General features: G+C 42.4%; 1 protein-coding gene across 1 annotated transcript in view; it reads left to right on the forward strand.

Moving 5' to 3' along the window:
• The window catches only part of cpe (carboxypeptidase E), a 113,083-nt gene that overhangs the window by 68,733 nt on the left and 25,080 nt on the right, over window positions 1-19,270 (forward strand). The window contains exons 2-5 of the mRNA XM_043698482.1: window positions 758-954; window positions 7,926-8,093; window positions 11,219-11,336; window positions 14,882-15,064. Of these exons, the coding sequence (XP_043554417.1) occupies window positions 758-954; window positions 7,926-8,093; window positions 11,219-11,336; window positions 14,882-15,064 (666 nt within the window). The remainder of the gene's footprint in view (window positions 1-757; window positions 955-7,925; window positions 8,094-11,218; window positions 11,337-14,881; window positions 15,065-19,270) is intronic.

A 19,270-nucleotide genomic window follows, 5' to 3' on the forward strand; every position in this document is an offset into this window, starting at 1 on the left:
GGTTTCCACAATCTCCATAACCAAGTTGCTAATACCTCAGGAGCTGAGGTTCAGGTCTGCTCACAGCCCTTTGTCACCAATAACAGTCTCTGTGAGTAGCCAAACAATCTGTTGACTGCACCTACTGTCCTTTCCCGATCGCAGCTTAGGCCGACATTATGAATGCATGCAAAACAGCACTTTTCACTGTATTTCGATACATGTGACAGCAATCAACCAATGGGACAGCACTGCTCCCTTATAGCACTAGGGTCCCAGGTTCAATTACACCTTTGGGTGACTGTCTGTTTGAAGTTTGTACATTCTCCCCATGCCTCCGGGTGCTCTGGTTTCCTCTCACAGTCCAAAGATATGCAGGTTAGGTGAATTGGCCATGTTAAATTGCCTGTAGCATCCAGAGATGCGCAGGCTTGGTAGATTAACCATGGGAAATGCAGGGTTACAGGGATGAGATAGGGGGTGGGTCTGGGTGGGATGCTGTTCAGAGGGTCGGTGTGGACTTGTTGGGCTGAATGACCTGCTTCCACACTATAGGGATTCTATGATTCTAATCAATCAACTGTCTCGACCAAACATCCAGCATAATTTGCAGCAGTCCAGAGACATGGTGAGCAGAATAAATCCCTGGAGGTGATGCTGAGTATGGCACTACCTTTTATAAACTCCCCAATAGACAGTTTAAATAGTTCCTGAGGTGGCTGAACCTCAGAATATGTGCAAAATTGCTTATTGTTTTCATTTGCCTTTTGCCTTACAGGGGAGCCAGAATTTAAATATGTTGGCAACATGCACGGGAACGAGGCAGTGGGGAGAGAGCTCCTTGTCTTCTTGGCACAGTATCTGTGCAATGAATATCAAAAAGGAAACGAAACAATTGTCAGTTTGATCCACAGCACGCGGATACACATCATGCCTTCCATGAATCCTGATGGCTTTGAGAAAGCAGCTTCACAGGTAAGCAGAGACACTGGACTGAATCCTAACTCCAAAATAAAACCAGTTGAGTTCCGGCTGTGTCAGATTAAAATGGAAAAGAACAGAAGAAAGAATCTGCCTTACTTCTAAAGGGACAAGGGATAGATGACCAATCCTTATGTAGGAGAAGGCTTGGTAATTTAAATATTATAATAGTGCTGCCCTCTTTCATATTGTCAGTGATTCAGTTCTTAAACTGGGTCAGTTGGGTTTTCCAGGTCTCTGGAAGCATGACCAATGTGAGAAGGGCTCAATCCATGAAAGTTAGTGGCTTTCCAGCACTCCCTGTGGGCCAGGAGGGACAGAGCACTTCCTCCAAGTGCAGAGAGATATTCATCAAACTCTGCACTATGGCCTAGCTGTTTCAATTGCCATGGGAGTGGGTCTGTCCCTCCGTCTGCTTTATCCGCAATCAGGCAGTGCTTCGCTCATGATCACCATCTGCTTCACCACTTCAGCGAGGATTATCCGTTAGCCCTGTCCCACTGTGACCAGTACCGACGAGTCAGCAACACCACCACTCTTCCAACCCCGCACAGAGTTAGCTTCCAGGCTTAAATCCAAGTGTTGCAACAGAACAACCTTCACACCCAACTCACTGATATGTCACTTCTGTGGAATGATGGCCAATTGGCTGGGAAATACTGTGCTCAGAAACATTCAGTTTTCACTCGCGATGAGTGATATTTGACAAAAAAAAAACAGATTTTATTTTCCTCCGTGCATCTGAAGGTAATTGTATTGTACTGGAATGCAGTTTAGCAAATTGGACAAAATTCCATTTTCCCTTGCCAAAACCAATCATTTTCTGATCTGGTCGCTATACCTGCACTTTTCCAGTTTGGATCCAGACAGGTATTCTTTCCCAGCCAGACCAGAGTTGGCAATAGCAGCTGTACTGCAACAACTCAGTATGAACTGGAGATAAGTGTGGGCCCTGCTACCTCTGTACAATACGTGGTTCCATACTTGCTGCTGGGAAACCTGACTATCAGATTCTGACTACGGCAAAAGCTGCAAATAGAACATAGAACAGGACAGTACCGTACAGGTCCTTCGGGCCACGCTGTTGTGCTGAGCATTTATCTTCATCTAAGATCAACCTAACCTACACACCTCTCAATTTACTGCCCTCCATGTGCTTGTCCAGCAGTCGCTTAAATGTCCCTCATGTCTCTGACTGTACTACCACCACTGGCAGTGCATTCCACGCACCCTCCACTCTCTGCGTAAATAACTTACCTCTGACATCTCCCCTTTACCTTCCTCCAATCACCTTAAAATTATGACCCCTCATGACAGCCATTTTGGGGAAACATCACTGGCTATCTACTCTCTATCTATGTCTCTCGTTACCGTCTACACCTCTGTCAAGTCACCTCTCTTCCTTCTTCTCTCCAGTGTGAAAAGCCCGAGTTCACACAACCTCTCTTCATAAGACAAGCCCTCCAATCCAGGCAGCATCCTGGTAAATCACCTCTGCACCCTCTGTAAAACATCTACATCCTTTCTGTAAAGAGGCGACCAGAACTGGATACAATATTCTAACTATTTTGTAAGCAGGGTTGTATAGACCTGCAGCAAAACCTCGCGGTTCTTAAACTCAGTCCTTCTCACATCCTTGCACAATCTTTAAAGTTTTAAAAAAAAAAATAATGCTGGTCATTTTCTACATTCTCTCCTGGTCATTTTCTACATTCTCTCTCTCTCTCTCTCTCTCATTCTCTCTCTCTCTCTCTCTCTCTCTCTCTCTCTCTCTCTGAGTTCCACTTGTGCCATTTACAGTTTGACCTCAATTTCTTCTCTGCACATCCAATCTCATTCCCCTTATCCTCACTTTAACATCAGCTTCCAACTATGTACCAAAGGTGTTGCAACATTCTATTATGTAGCACCTTCAATGTAGAAACATACAGCAACACACTTCAGAGAGGCAGTTGGAGAAACACAAAGCTGTCATTAGCAGGACTGATGAAAAGCTTGATTAAAGAAGTGAATTTTAACAATAAATATTTTTGTTGAAAAAACATTTTAGTTTTTTTTTTACAAAATTACAAAACCCATATGAAATAGTATGACAGCTTTATAATATTATAGCAATAATAGAAAACAAACTACTACTCTACTCCACGGAGTACAGAAACCAAAAAAAACCCTATAAAAACTACAGTTCAATAAACAACCAAGGAGAAAGAAGAAAAAATAAATAAACAGATGAAATAAAATTAAACCAAGTTATAACAAGGTAACTTAAATGATATTCAATTAAATTACTACACTCAGCACAATCTCAAGACAGCTCCCGACCAATAGTAAGGAGCAATAGTAAGCAGACCCGTATTTGTTCGGGATTCTTCCTCCCAGAGGCCCCCAAACTGACAGACATAGTCCTCACGGCTAAACAAAGGCCCTGAGTAATACAGCCGATTATATCTACATCAATATCATTCAAAAAGGGCCGCCATGTTCTGTAAAACAATTCTGTTTTCTGGTGCCCCACATTCGTAAGGAAGTCTGGGGGATGTGTTCCATGACTATCCTACACCAACTCGAGAGCCCTGAGGGATTCTCTGACACCCAGCTCATTAGAATGTTCTTCCTCACGCAAAAAGAAAGAATATTAAACAATTTCATCCCATGCGCATTCAGGGAGGGAAGATTTGGGAAACCCAAAAGGAGGGATACTGGATCCAATCTAACCTCCGTTCCCAAAACCTTTACCAAAGCACTCGCTATGTCATCCCAATACCTGGAGATCGTGTGGCATGACCACAAGCAGTGAGTAAGAGTACCAACGTCCATTTTGCACTTGGGGCACATTGGGGACACTCCTGTATGGATTTTTGTGAGCCGTTCTGATACCAGGTGAGTCCTATGGAGTACCTGCAGTTGAATAGCCTGGGTCCTATTATAAATCAAACTCTTCCTAACATTTTCTCAGATATCCTCCCATTTTAATAATAGTCTTAAATGATGTTCCCCCTCAGTTGTTGTGGGGAGTGGTGTGGATGTGTACTGCCTGAAAGATATGACTTCCTTCTATGTGAATTAATGCATGGACAGCTGCACAAAAACAAATTGAAAAGGCATCATGCATTCCATGCACAATTAAATTTTAGGAGGAATATTCTTCTTAAAGAAGGATAGATACTGAGCTTTTTTAATCAGTCGTGGGATATGGGGGGGTGTTGGCTGGGCCAACATTTATTGTCCATCCCCAGTCGCCCTTGAGAAGATGGTGGTGAGTTGCCTTTCTGGACAGCTGTATTCCATTTGGTTTAGATACACCCACGATGCCTTTAGTGCTGATTTCAGAGGGTATTCCAAAGCTTTCAGTCAGGATAATGAAATCACGGTCAGGCAATGTTCAAGTGAAAATCCAGAACTCCAGTGACACAACAGTCTTAGAGTTTCTTGTGCTAGAGAGGTTTACAGGGATAAGCAGTTGGCAAGACCTCGAGTGATTGCAAGAACCATGTAAGAATATTAAATTTGACGTCTTGGGAGAAAAAGCACACACTTGGTGAATGAAACCTGGTTCAGGTTTGTAAGCAGGCCAGCAGAGTTTTCAATGAGCTAAGAGAAGGGGGATATCAAGGAGGGCGGCTCAGTGGTTAGCACTGCTGCCTCACAGAGCCAGGGACCCAGGTTCAATTCCAGCCTTGGGTGACTGTTTTGTTTATGTGGAGTTTGCGTGGGTTTCCTCCGGGTGCTCCAGTTTCCTCCCACAATCCAAAAATGTGCAGGTTAGGTGAATTGGCCATACTAAATTGCCCGTAGTGTTCAGGTGTGAAGGTTGGGTGCATTAGTCTGGGCTAAATGTAGTATAGTAGAGGAATGGGTTACTCTTCAGAGGGTCGGTGTGGGCTTGTTGGGCTGAAGGGCCTGTTTCCACACTGTAGGGATTCTATGGATTGGTCCTGGAGGAGGAAGAGGCATAGATGAAGAATTTGGGAGCAGGTATCAAGATTGGTTAATGCTATGGGAGTTGTCTTTCCTTATTGAGAGGATATGGAATTGAAAGTTCAGCTCAGGGTCAGGTAGAATATTGAATCTCTAAACAGTCATTTACAGTCAGAGATAGTGGCTGGGAAAGTGGATGGAACTGGTGTCATTGGGTCCTCCCATGGCTAGATTATAAGGAGAGATGTAAAGGAAGGGAAAGAGATGGAGATACTTACAGATAAAATGTAGGACCTAGGCAGCCGAAGGCATAGCTGCTAATGATTAGATTAGATTCCTGACAGTTTGGAAACAGGCCCTTCGGCCCAACAAGTCCACACCGACCCTCCGAAGGGTAACACACCCAGACCCATTTCCCCCTGACTAATGCACACTATGGGCAATTTAGCACGGCCAATTCACCTGACCTGCACACCTTTTGGATTGTGGGAGGAAACCGGAGCATCCAGAGGAAACCCACGCAGACATGGGGAGAATATGCAAACTCCACACAGACAGTCGAGGCTGGAATTGAACCTGGGTCCCTGGTGCTGTGAGGCAGCAGTGCTAACCACTGTGCCGCCCTGGAGGGATCATGATCTTGGATGCTCAAGATGCCAAAGTTAGAGGAGCGTGGACAACTCAGAGGAATGTGGGATCTGATGAAATTACAAAGATAGGGACATCTGTGGCTACAGAGCGATAGGAGGAAAAGGATTTGAAGGTAAAATCTCAGAGTGATTTGATTTAGTGCTGATGTAAATCACTGAGCACTGGGGCTTCATGTGAACAGAACTGGATTTTAGTTAAGGTAAGGGAGACTCGGTTTTGATTGTGTCTTGTATTATTTGCATCTTGAATTGTAGAAACACTACATACAGAGCTTCTGCTTATTCAAAAGTGTAAACATTTGTGCTAACTTTGGCAGCACAGAAACTGACAATTGGAACGATACAGAGATGCACAAGGAAAACCGGCAGATTTGTGAAGCATTAAAGGGCTCTTGTAGAGCAGTGGTAGTGTCCATATCTCTGAACCAGGAGGCCTGGGTTCAAGTCCCACCTGCTCTAGAGGGGTGTCAGAACAGGCTGATTGAAATACCTAAATCTTACAATACATAGTCAGGCAAATTTGGTTCTACCACCATCTAGTGGACGACCATGTTCCTAACACAAAAAAGCCTGACAAGAATCTGAATGAAGGTGGTGTCAGGCTTACACTGCACTTGGATAGACTTGTATGAATACTAGAGGTGGAACTTTCATATTTTTATTGTCATGTTTTGCTGAGTGAGATTCATGGCGCAGGGTCCACTGTGGCTCAGAGTGACTTTTCCCACAAAATCCTCCACTGTCTACTCGTTAACTGTGCTGGATATGTGTACATACCTGCACTCCACCATCAATGTAACCTGAGAGGCGCGGGGAGGTGGTGGGTGGGGGATATCAAGCGACTTCGATCTCACTCCAGGACCCCTTTCTCTCGTGAAGGTTAGGACAATGTCAGCAGGTACCCAGAGGGAGGAGGAAAGACGTACAATATCCCCCGAAGCTGCTTCTCAGGATACTGCAGAGATGTCCTGACCCTTGATAAAAAGCGGTTCACTATCGACTCACTGATCACAATCCAGCTCTACAAACATTTTCTTCAGGGCCAATGCCTTTACACGCAGGCACTTAAAAACGATGTTCCCAGAGGAAGGATTTCCTACTTTAATTCCTTTGTGTGGCAATTCTGCTTTTATTTCATCGTCTAATTATAACAAGCCAATAAGCTAACTGCACAGTAACTTTTATTTTAGCATGTCTACTTCAGACCTTGTCCCATTTCTTTACTCTAGTCTGTTTCCTTTTTGGAAACCTTGTTCCTGTTCATTCTATCTCATATTTGAATTTCGCATCATAGCCAACCCCACCACTGTTCCCAAGGAAAAAAAATGTCAATGAGTTAAATTTGGGTTATTATGCATCACTTGTAATTTTGGATTTAATTTAGTAGTACCAGTATTGTTTTTGACACAGCCTTTCCCCCTAATGACCTAATTATGTATGAAGTACTTGACAACACCTCCATGACTAAATGTTGTTGTCTTTGGATTCCCAAAGGCCTGATGGCCTGACACCCTGCATTTTGGAAGCAATTTACATCAGATTTTCTTCCATCAGAGTTTAGTCCATTACATCCAGGTTCTTCCCACGTTCTCTGTCTGCTTTTGTTGACTGCTGATCCTCTGGACCTTTTCTCTCCACAGCTGGTTAGTGGGCTGTTTAGGCGATGCCGGATCTGAACCATGTCCGATGACGAGGAGTCCTGTCCTCTTTTTGATCCTGCTTAATATCAATGAACTCTTTTACTTATAGTCCAATCGTATTCACACTTCCTTCATTGTAGTTTTTTCCCCAGTGTAATCACTGCTTTGTCACACCATGATCCTTCATGCCCTTTGACAAAACGGCCATCTTATGCTTCTTTAAATACTTCAAAGGCACTATTTCTCCCAAATCTAACAAATCAGTTCTTGTTCATTCCCTTTGATGGATCTACTCTTAGTTCCTCATTGCTCCTTGTATTCCTGGCCTTGCAATCATCTCTGACCTCATTGGAATTCTTACAGTGCCTCCGTCTTTCAGGGGGTTTAATTATGTGTTCACTTCAAATGCTTGCTTCTCCTTTTTAAGGTTAAAACTTGCGTCTGTCTAAGAAGGTCTTTAACAATTCTGTCGCAGTGCAGCATGGAAGGAACAAAAAGCTTGTTCTCTGTTAGGTGACTCTCCTTTCAACTACACCCTTCACCATAACCTTTCATACTACTTTATATTCCGATTTTAGTAAAATATGTCCTTTTCAAAGTAAGATTAAAAGTGCAATTAAACAAATACTCGTCATCTCAATGCCTATGCCTAATTTTCAAGAAATGTTTGGTTTCTGTCTTACAGCTAACTTCAATTGTGTGCAGCAGTACATTTTTATGTAGCTTTTCCTCGCCTTGTTTTTTTTTCCCTCTGTAGACCGGTGATCTGAAGGATTGGTTTGTGGGTCGTACCAATGCACAAGGAATAGACCTCAACAGAAATTTTCTCGATCTTGACAGGATTGTCTATGTGTATGAAAGAGAAGGGGGGCCTAACAACCATCTCCTGAAAAATATAAAGCTTTCTGTGGACAGAAACTCCAAGGTAGGGAGATGACTGCTGGGATGTGGGACAAAGTAGCTGCTCCTGACGAACGAGAAGCTTGATAAATTGTCCCAAACCTTTCTTCTTATGTTGTTATGTATGGAACGGTTTGGGCAGAAGATTGTCTTTGTTTTTATACACCCCAGTTTTATCTCTTTCAAAAGCATTAACACATTAACAACAGAAAGCACTAAAGCCAGAAACATTACGTAGAGTTAGGACAATAGTGAACCTGAAAGTGCCTGATTGTTCCATCCATTTGTTCCAGTAACCAGGAGAGGTAGATGCAGCCTTGATAAGATCTGGGTTGGCTCATGTATCTCCTATGCGTGTTGTAGTATGAAATAACAATAGATAAAACTGGAAACACTCAGCAGGTCTAGCAACATTTGCAGTGAGAAACAAAGTTAATGTTTCAAGCTGATGACCCTTCATCAGAACACCAATATTCCCCACTTAGGTCGAGTGGAGCTCCAATTATGACCAGGTTACTTAATATTAAATCTTAATTTTCTCTTTCTCAGCTTTCCCATCTCCTTCAACTTTCTTGAAATTAAAAAAAAAATTGAGTTTTAAACTCCTTACTTGGTGTTTCCAGTAGGCCACTCCACAGAGGTTATTGAGTTTCATTAAACCTTCCTTTATTATTTTGTGGTGTCACCTCTATCAGGGGGAGGTGGAAGGTAGAAACCAACACCTCAGGAAGTCATTAAAAATCACGTTTCCTGAGGTTGCCCTTAGTTGCCAAAGTTTCAGCAGTGGAGGCCCGAGAAGAAGCTGACTAGCTGGCATGTAATCTGACATTGGAGCTAAAGATAAAATTTTAAAAATTAATAAGTTATCTATGCTCTGCAAAATTTTTAATAATCCACGTCTTGCACTTAACCTTCATATAATGTGATAGTTTTGCACCATATCACGTAATACGTAAACACACAAAAAAAAAGGAAGTCTGTTTTTATGGAAGGGCAGATTGATTTAAATCTATTTGATGGATTCTTGGTTGAATTTCCATCTCTGTTGGGGAGCCTGCCTCAATATGCAGGGCAACAGGGAATGTTGGGAGCAACTGGTAACTGGTTCCGAAGACCTTGCTGCATTATAGCATGGTGTTGGCCTCTCAGACTTAACCCTACCTTTTCCAAATCACTGCAATTACATTCATAAACTAGGAACTTTAAATTTCAAATTCCTGTCTTCACTTTCAAAGATAAGGTCAGTGAGAGCTGTTTTGGGGAACGTGATGTACTGTAACTTCAATGGAAAATCTTGCGCTAGGTCACCAGAACAAAGGGCACAATCTTAAACTGAGGATTAAGACATCCTGGAGTTAAATTACCAAGTACCTTTTTCACGTCAAAGATAGTGGAAATTTGAAATTCCTTCATATTGGAGACTCTGTATCTGGGATTGACACATTTTAAAAATTAATTATCAAAGAACTAAACGTTGATAAATCGAGCATGGGGTGTTTCTAGTTGCAAGTTATTTAATATATTCTGATTAGGAAGAATAAATACGTTTTGGTGTTGATTTGTTCAGGTTTGTAATTAGGTAATAGTCGCAAACCATTTATATCAATTTTCCCAGCTTATATTGTATAACATGTTTGAAAGTATCAGTTGTAACATAGAAAGAAATCTGCACACTCCTGTCAGATGGTGTGACTACAACGCCACCTCTCTGTTCTTTACCATTGTCTGATGTGGGAGGTCAGTCCACCTTGAGAACTAATAAATACATTACATTTAGTTGGCCTAAGGAAATAAAAATGGCAGTCTACTCTGAGTTGCTTATTAATGATAGACTGCTACTCTGTTGTGAGTTTCCCTCATTCCTGTTATTGCTATCGAAGTTAGGCTTGCTGTGGGCAGAGGTATTTCATGGTAAGCTCTTTTTATATTGCTCTCATGTTGTGTGCGACTACCAACATGTCCCATACAGCCAGTGGTCTCACTACAGTAAACTTGTCGGATTTGCTGAGGCTGACAGTTGGAAAAATGTATTTTCTACGCTTCAGAATCCTATAACACAAGCACAGCAGTATAGCAATATACAAGTGAGATTTAGTGTAGTGAATGTGATGGGAAAATCAACTGTAAGCTGGAATTGCTGAGATTCTTAACACGTTTTATTGCAGTGACTGGTTGGTTGAACTTATCATTCTGCCTAATTTGCTAACATTGAATTCATGTAGACCAATAGAGTAATAGAGTCAGTATGAAAATGGACCCTTCGGTCCAACTTGTCCATGCTGACCAGATAGCCTAAGTTAATCGAGTCCCATTTACCAGCACTAGGTCTATATCCCTCTAAACAAAAGTGAGGACTGCAGGTGTTGGCGATTTAGAGTAGAGAGTGTGGCGCTGGAAAAGCACAGCAGGTCAGGCAGCATCCGAGGAGCAGGGGAATCAATGTTTTGGCAAAAGCCCTTCACTATTCATATACCCATCAAGATGCCTTTTAAATGTTGCAATTGTACCAGCCTTCACCACTTCCTCTGGTAGCTTATTTAATACACGCACCACTCTCTGCATGAAAAAGTTACCCCTCAGGTCCCTTTAAAATCTTTCGCCTCTCACTCTAAACCTATGCCCTCTAATTTTGGACTCCCCTATCCTGGGGAAAAGACCTTGGCTTTGAGCAATATATAGTGTAATATGCTGATAGATGTGTACAGGCATGGAAGGTGCCTTTGTTTATGATAATGGATATGACTGGATGAAAAGCAGTGTGTGCTGTGCTTATTCACATTTGAATTTATACTCAACCAGTCCATTAGGTGGGGTATTTGCTCTGTGTTCATCTCAAACCACAGAGCTTTCTTCCACATTGCTGAAGCAGTCGACTGTTCTGGTTGTATTAAGAGACTGAGTGGCTGAGAATTAGAGAAATAAATCTTTGCTTAAAAAAGAATGCCATGGTACAGTAATGGATTAATAGTGAAATAAAGATTTTTAGAGCAGCAAACACCAAACTCTTGTGGTAAATAACCCATGTTCAGGAGTCTTCACTTAAACTCAACGTATGTGCATATTAAAGTATTTTCTTTACTGCCCATAATTGAGGATAATCTTGTATAAACGTGTCATGCATGTTGTACTGAGAGAGTTTTATTCCCACAGCTTGCACCGGAGACCAAAGCCATCATTCACTGGATCATGGATATCCCATTTGTTCTCTCAGCCAATCTTCACGGTGGTGATGTCGTTGCGAATTATCCCTATGATGAGACTCGCACTGGTAAATACAAAATAAAACTGACGATAAACAATGTTTGCCAGACAGTTATAAAACATGAAAGACAACAAAATAAAGCCATGATGGCCTCTCTCGGGGTTACTGTCTTGATGTCAAGTCCAAAGACTGTCAGGGGGCAGCAGAGAATAGGACCTTGCAATGTTTCAGAGGGGGGAGCAAATAATTTCCATCCCACCACCTGAAGTTTGTACAGCAGACATTATCAGGCATGTTCCAACACAATTGTTTTCTGTCATGCACGCTTGTCACTGGGGCAAAAAATACCAAGTTGATTTTTCAGAATTTTCTTGTTCTGGTAACTTTGCTTCTTTTGGATTTTCTCAGTGTTACAGTTCTAGAAATAAGTTTTTGAAAAAAGAATATCATTTGACGGATGTCGTAAAAGTGGAGGAATAGGGATTACCAAATTAATTCATTCACCTTATGAAACCTTAGCTAATGGTTTTCATAGAACTTTGGACAATTTATGTCGGTGAATGTGGCTACTTCATGAAATTGACAAATATAATATTTTGAGGTGCTTTTTAGACATTGTTCTTTTAAAAATTCAGTTTTCAGACAAAGTTAGTTGTGTCTAAACTTGAAACTCTCATGTTTGCCTTTTCCCTTTATATATGTATGCAATTTGTTTCTTTTTGTTCCTCTTTCCCTGATGTTACATGCATCCTGATATCAAAGTAGGCTTCATTGAAAAGTAGTTATTTCTGCTATCAAACAAACTATTGTTCCTGCTATTATGGTTACGTATCTAGAAGAAAAGCCTTGAGAATTTGCTTTGTTTATGTAGAAGTGATTGTAGACAGACATAACATTGTAATATTACGTATTCAATATTGTAAACATTAAGATATGTTGATGCAAAGAGAAATCCAAATAGATTATCAGGGACTAACCAGGGATAAAGAAAGCTACCAAGTGAGCATGTTATCTCAGAAAATGCCTGTGTTTCCCTCTTGTGCACAGTGTTCCTTTTGAGACTAATAGCAGACTGACCTTGATAACATTAGTGATTAGTTTACTTAAAATCCTCCATGTGCCGGCACAGTTAGCAATGAAGAGTTTGATTTGCGATCTTATTTGATATCACTGTTAAACTGCAAATTAAGGTTTGATTCAGATTGTTACATTGAATTGAAGTGACCATGACTCAAAAAATATGGCTCTTGGATGCTGAATAACTCCTCATGATGTCAACATGGTATTCAGAAAGTGCACTCACATTATAAGGCAGCTCTGCACAATCCATTATATTGACTAAAGGTTGGCATCCATTGTTCAGACCTAAACCAATTTGAATTCATTGTGTATGTCAGAAAACTGTTTATTGGCTTTCAAATACCTTTAGTACCTCATCCAAGTGACCATTCTTTGTAATTACTCCATTATTACAAACTATAATAAATCATAACTTTACTTTTAAAATTGCACATATGCACATAATTGTACCAAGAAACATTTGCTCACTCTAATGTTAGTTCAAGTTTGATTTGACAGAAGAAGCAAGAAGGATGGTGAAATATGGAAAAGCAAATGTGTGGAGATCAGCAATGGAGTTTCTGAAATCCTTTACCTCCTGAACAGCAGAGATCAGGAAAACATTTTCTGTTGAATTGATACATTTATTGCAACAGTTTTTAAAAAAATCCCCATCTCATGCCTTTCCATTCTGTTCACGCCATCCCGTTTCTTCTCATATCCTACCTTCCCTCCCACCCTCTCTTCTTCTGCCTACCCTATTCCATTCCATCCTTCCAACACTGACCCATTTCAACCTTATTTCAAATCTTCCATGCCATTGCAGCCCCCTCCCATGCTGTCCTATCCATGCCACCTCATCCTCCACTCCAATGCCACCTATCCAGTCCTTTCTTTGTGCTCCCTTCCATCCCACCACCCTTTCTCTCTTGCTGACCCAGTATCTCCCCCCGCCCACCAACATCACCTCCCATGATGTTTACTCCTTGCCTGCTTCTCCACCTCTTTACCTCCTGTGCCAAACTCCTTCCTGTCAAGCCACTCTTCATCAGTAGGCAAAAGTGAGGACTGCAGATGCTGGTGATCAGAGTAAAGATTAGAGTGGTGCTGGAAAAACACGGCAGGTCAGATAGCATCCGAGGAGCAGGAAAATCAACATTTCGGGCAAAAGCCCTTCATCAGGAATGAAGAGCGCTTCTCACAGATTGCTTTAGGGAACATCTCCGGGACACCCGTACCAATCAAGCCAACAGCCCCGTGGCTGAATATTTCAACTCCCCCCTCCCACTCTGCCTAGGACATGCAGGTACTGGGCCTCCTCCACCACCTCTCCCTCACTGCCCGACACCTGGAGGAAGAATGCCTCATCTTTGGCCTTGGAACATTTCAACCGCAGGGCATCGAGGTGGACTTCACCAGTTAGCTCATTTCCCCTCCCCCTATCTTACCCAGTTCCAACCTGCCATCTCAGCACCATCCTCATGACCTGTCCTACCTGCAAATCTTCCTTCCCACCTATCCGCTCCACCCTCTTCTCCAACCTATCACCTTTACCCCCACCTCCATCCACCTATTGCACTCTTAGCTACCTTCTCCCGAGCCCCACTCCCCTCCCATTAACCCTCCACCCCGGAGGCTCCGTGCTTCATTCCTGATGAAGGGCAGTTGCCAGAAAAGTCGATTTTCCTGCTCCTTGGATGCTGCCTGACCTGCTGTGCTTTTCCAGCACCGCTTTAATCTTGAATCTTCATCAGTCATCAGGGCTGGGGAGTGGCAACAGCAGGGTACTGGAGCCCAGTAAGTGAGGGCAAACTCTACATCCCTGTCAGCTATACAACAAAGATTAGGATCGGATTCCATTTCCTATGCAATGTTATACTTTTGTTTTATTCACTCATGGGATGTGGCTATCACTGGCTGGACCAGCTGGCTCATCCCTAGTTGCCCTTGAGAGGCTGGTGGTGAGCTGCTGCCTTGAACTGCGGTCCTCATGCTATAGGTTGACCCACAATGCCATTAGGGAGGACATTCCAGGATTTTGATCCAGCGACAGTGAAGGAACGGTGATATATTTCCATGTCAGGATGGTGAGGGGAACTTGCAGGTGGTAGTATTCTGCTGCCCTTGTCCTTCCAGATGGAGGCGTTTATGGATTTTGATGCTCTCAGGTTCACACCTTTGAATTTCCTCTTGGGACACTAGCTCATAACTGAGAACCAGTGGTGAGTACAAGTATGCATGTACTATGCTCTGCCTGCCAATTTAACCCACATACCAGTCAGAGTGTTCACACAATAAGGACTATTATTATATAATATTATTTAGATCTCATATCATGGGCCAAAGTAGGGTCTAATCAGTCCACAACCGAGCAACTCCATGTGCAAATCCAATATAATGTTTGTGCAGAGAGCTGAGCCACAGTGAATCAGTTAATTGAGCTTAGTTTACATAGTATCCTTAATTGCTGTTAAAAAATATTGTTTGTATTATAAGAGCATTCGTGTTCATTCAAGCAGATTGCTTCAAAAATGGATCCTTGTTTCTTGCAGGTTCTACCCATGAATATAGTGAGTGCCCAGATGACAAGATTTTTAAAAGCCTGGCTGAGGCATATGCTTCTTTAAATCCAGTCATGTCTACTCCCAATAGACCACCATGCCGTCAGAATGATGATGATACCAGCTTTATTGATGGAATAACCAATGGAGGAGCATGGTACAATGTTCCAGGGGGTAAGTGAAAATGCATTTATGGAGGGCATGTTTTTGGACAGTGCAGTCAAATTCAGTCCTCTGTAATAGTTTTCCATCTGTACTTTACTTTATTATTGCGCTTAGTTACATAACTCTCAGCAGAACTGCTACAATTTCTTGTCCTCATGATGTTCCAGAGGCTTTGACTTTCAAGCCTCTTGAAATTTGTTTGGTGGGTTAATGAGGAAACCAGTTTCCATATATCTACAAATAGGAAATGTGATTAGTGGCATGTTCACCTGCTTTTTGTTTCTTTTGTGGTCAGTTCAGTTGAGGAATGAATTGAGCCAGGATGCCATTAGTAAACCAATCTCTTATTTGATCTTCATATCCACCTCATAAGGCAGGCGGCGCCTCTGTTTACAGTTACCTCTGTCATTCCCCAATCCCTCAGTACCAACGTGTGATTTTGCTCTACATTAAGTGCTAAAGTTGTGGGAAGCTGATTTCACAGTGCAATTTTTGCTGAACTCCTGACTAAACCCAACCACCAAAAAGCCAGATGTTGTGCAGCCATTGTACACTTGGTAGGGCATTAATTGGCACCAGGTGAAACTATCACCCTCATCTGGGGAGAAAGTGCTGGTTTTTGAGAGCTGCCAGACATTTACATTTACCCAGCAGTGCCAGGTTTGAGCAGTGACCATTCCTGGGATTTGAACAAACCCCATTGAAGTGGAGACTGGACTTTAGGTAAGTGCTGGATATTGGGGAGGCCTGGCTGGCAAGCCTTAATGAGGGAATGGGAGATGTTAGGGTGAGAGGGGAAAGATATAAAAGAGACCTAAGGAGCAATGTTTTCACGCAGAAGGTGGTATGTGTATGGAATGAACTGCCAGAGGAAGTGATGGAGGCTGGTAAAATTACAACATTTAAAAGGCATCTGGATGGGTATATAAATAGGAAGGGTTGGAGGGATATGGGCTGGGACTAGATTGGATTGGGATATCTGGTTGGCATGGGCAAGTTCGACTGATCTGTTACCGTGCTGTACATCTCTATGTCAGTCAGACTTGAGAGGCTGGGAATATAGTTAAATGGGATGTATGAATTTGTGAGGAGTTGGGGGAGTGCCACTGGGCACAGCAAACTTTCAAAGGAAGTCTTGGCAGCCACTTGCTTGATCAGTAAACATTGCCAGGCTAGCCACATGGCATGGAACGACTTCTATCATGGGTAAAATAGAGGCAAGGGGAGGAGGCAGTTGGCCATTAATTGGCTACTTAAGGGTCAGAATAGGTCCTGGAGCGGGATGTTCATCTGACCCCCATCGTTGGTTCCTGTAAAATGGGAGACATGCCCGGGTGAGCAGGAGATTAATGGGCAGGGCATGTGATGCATTCTAATGAGCCTCCCCCACATTCACGCATGCCGTATGGATCTCATTGGTTCTGTAAAATCTAACCCTTAGAGTGGGCTTTGAAGCCACAACCTTCTGACTCAGGTGACAGGTCAATGAACTAAACCAGTTGAACCAAAGTCTCACACTTGCGGTTAAATTTGGAGTGTACAGAACTTGCAATGTTTCTTGATTGTGTCTTCAATTAGAAAATCAGCAGCTACTACATTGGCAGCTGATTCTCTGAATTAGACTTTTTTTGAGCAGAGCAGTACCAGGCACGGATTTAAAATCTGCCACATTCACCCTTCTTTGTACATTCGTTTTGTACCTCCTTGCAGTTGACTTGTGGCTGGTGCTGTAGCAGTCCGCATACCCTGTCTGTCCACTGTTAACTTTGAGCTTTCTGATTAAGATCTCACAAAGGTTCTACCTTTTACATTAAGAAAGGAAAGGTTAAGTGGATGTTGAGTGTTTTAAAAACAGGGATGAATAATGGAAATGCTTCATGAGTTGCTTTAAAGCCTATCGAGAACTAACATTCTACTTGCATAACATTTAGTGTTATGACTTAACAGGTTAAAAATTTGACCAGATTATATGTGTGTAAAATAATGTTTCAGCAGTAATGTCAGAATAGGCAAAAAAAACTAGTCAAAATATTATGGTTAGTATTGTTTTTTTTTTCCTTCTCTTCTGTTATTTTTCAAGAAATTTGGTGGCATAGAGTCATAGAGATGTACAGCACGGAAACAGACCCTTCGGTCCAACGTCCACGCCGACCAGATATCCCAACCCAATCTAGTCCCACCTGCCAGCACCCAGCCCATATCCCTCCAAACCCTTCCTATTCATATACGCATCCAGATGCCTTTTAAATATTGCAATTGTACCAGCCCCCACCACTTCCTCTGGCAGCTCATTCCATACACGTACCACCCTCTGCATGAAAAAGTTGCCCTTTAGGTCTCTTTTATGTCTTTCCCCTCTCAACCTAAACCTATGCCCTCTAATTCTGGACTCCCCCACCCCAGGGAAAAGACTTTGTCTATTTATCCTATCCATGCCCCCTTTTATTTGAGAAGACTTTAGCTCATGTTGAAGTTCTAGATGTAGGTTTGCTCACTGGGCTGGAAAGTTTGTTTTCAGATGTTTCATCACCATACCAGGTAATATCATCCGTGAGCCTCTGAATGAAGCCCCTCATGATTTTATATACCTCTATAAGGTCACCCCTCCGCCTCCGAAACTCCAGGGAAAACAACCCTAGCCTATACAGCCTCTCCCCATAGCTCAAGTCCTCCAACCCTGGCAATATCCTTATAAATCTTTTCTGAACCCTTTCAAGTTTCACAACATCCTTCCGATAGGAAGGAGACCAGAATTGCACGCAATGTCCCAACAGTGATCTAACCAATGTCCTGTACAGCTGGAACATGATCTCCCAACTCCTGTACTCAGTACTCTGACCAATAAAGGGATGCATACCAAACGCCGCCTTCACTATCCTATCTACCTGCGACACCACTTTCAAGGAGCTATGAACCTGCACTCCAAGGTGTCTTTGTTCAGCAACACTCCCTAGGACCTTACCATTTAAGTGTATAAGTCCTGCTAAGATTTGCTTTTCCAAAATGCAGCACCTCGCATTTATCTGAATTAAACTCCATCTGCCACTTCTCAGCCCATTGGCTCATCTGGTCCAGATCCTGTTGTAATCTGAGGTAACCCTCTTCGCTGTCCACTACACCTCCAATTTTGGTGTCATATGCAAACTTACTAACTGTACCTCTTATGCTCGCATCCAAATCATTTACGTAAATGATGCAAAGTAGTGGATTGTGTTCTTAAAAAAACAATATTGTTATTACTAAAAGAAACTGGGCCGTTTTTAAAAAGAAATGGAGAGTGCATTGCCATGGTACTTCTGCATGTGTAGGAAACCTCCTAGCCAACCTGGCCAAAGTAATTGTGTAATTGTGACCCTTGTTGTACCTATGCATCATTTCTCACACAAGGGATCACTTATACATGGGAAGTGAGAATGAGCATGAAACGAAAACCACTTTTAGTATTACCATGCTAAGATGTGATAGGAGTTTACACATTGTGGATGTGTAGATTGGCATGGTTATCAAAAATGTCAAACTGACCGAGTCAGAATAGCAAAGTCTAATTCCTATTCATTTGAAATTGAAATCCCATTAGACACTATTTCGCAACTCACCAAAGCAGCCAATTTACTTTAAAGATTGGAGGAACATACAGAACAATTTTGGTTATCTGAACATCAATTATCTGAATTTCGGGTTATCCAAGTAAGATCTCACGGTCCTGTAAATTGTTATGAACTCCATATAAAAACGCACTCAGAGACGCTGACCCACAATCTCTCACGGTACCATCCACCAGGATGAATGCTGTTCTTTTGTAATCGCGCATTAACAACAACAGCTCTCTCTCTCTCTCTCACACTCTCTCTCCCACACACACACAGTCACTCACTCACTCATTCAGGATTCACCCTCTCCAGCAGCTTGCTTATTTGTCCACCACCATTCCTGGGTGGATGCTGCAGGACTGCAGATCTGATCCATTAGTTGTGGAGTCACTTAGTTTTGTTTATCACAGGCTGCGTATTGTGGTTGACGCGCAAGTATTCCTGTTTAACGTCACTAGATTGACACCTCATTTGTAGATTCAGCTTGTGGCATGCCCTCCTCCACTCTACATTGTACCAGGGTTGATCCCTTGGATTGATGATAATGGTAGAGTGGGGGATATTCGGGATTAGTGGTGCTGGAAGAGCACAGCAGTTCAGGCAGCATCCGAGGAGCAGTAAAATC

The sequence above is a fragment of the Chiloscyllium plagiosum genome, chromosome 1 (assembly GCF_004010195.1).
Source record: "Chiloscyllium plagiosum isolate BGI_BamShark_2017 chromosome 1, ASM401019v2, whole genome shotgun sequence".
Lineage (NCBI taxonomy): Eukaryota > Metazoa > Chordata > Chondrichthyes > Orectolobiformes > Hemiscylliidae > Chiloscyllium > Chiloscyllium plagiosum.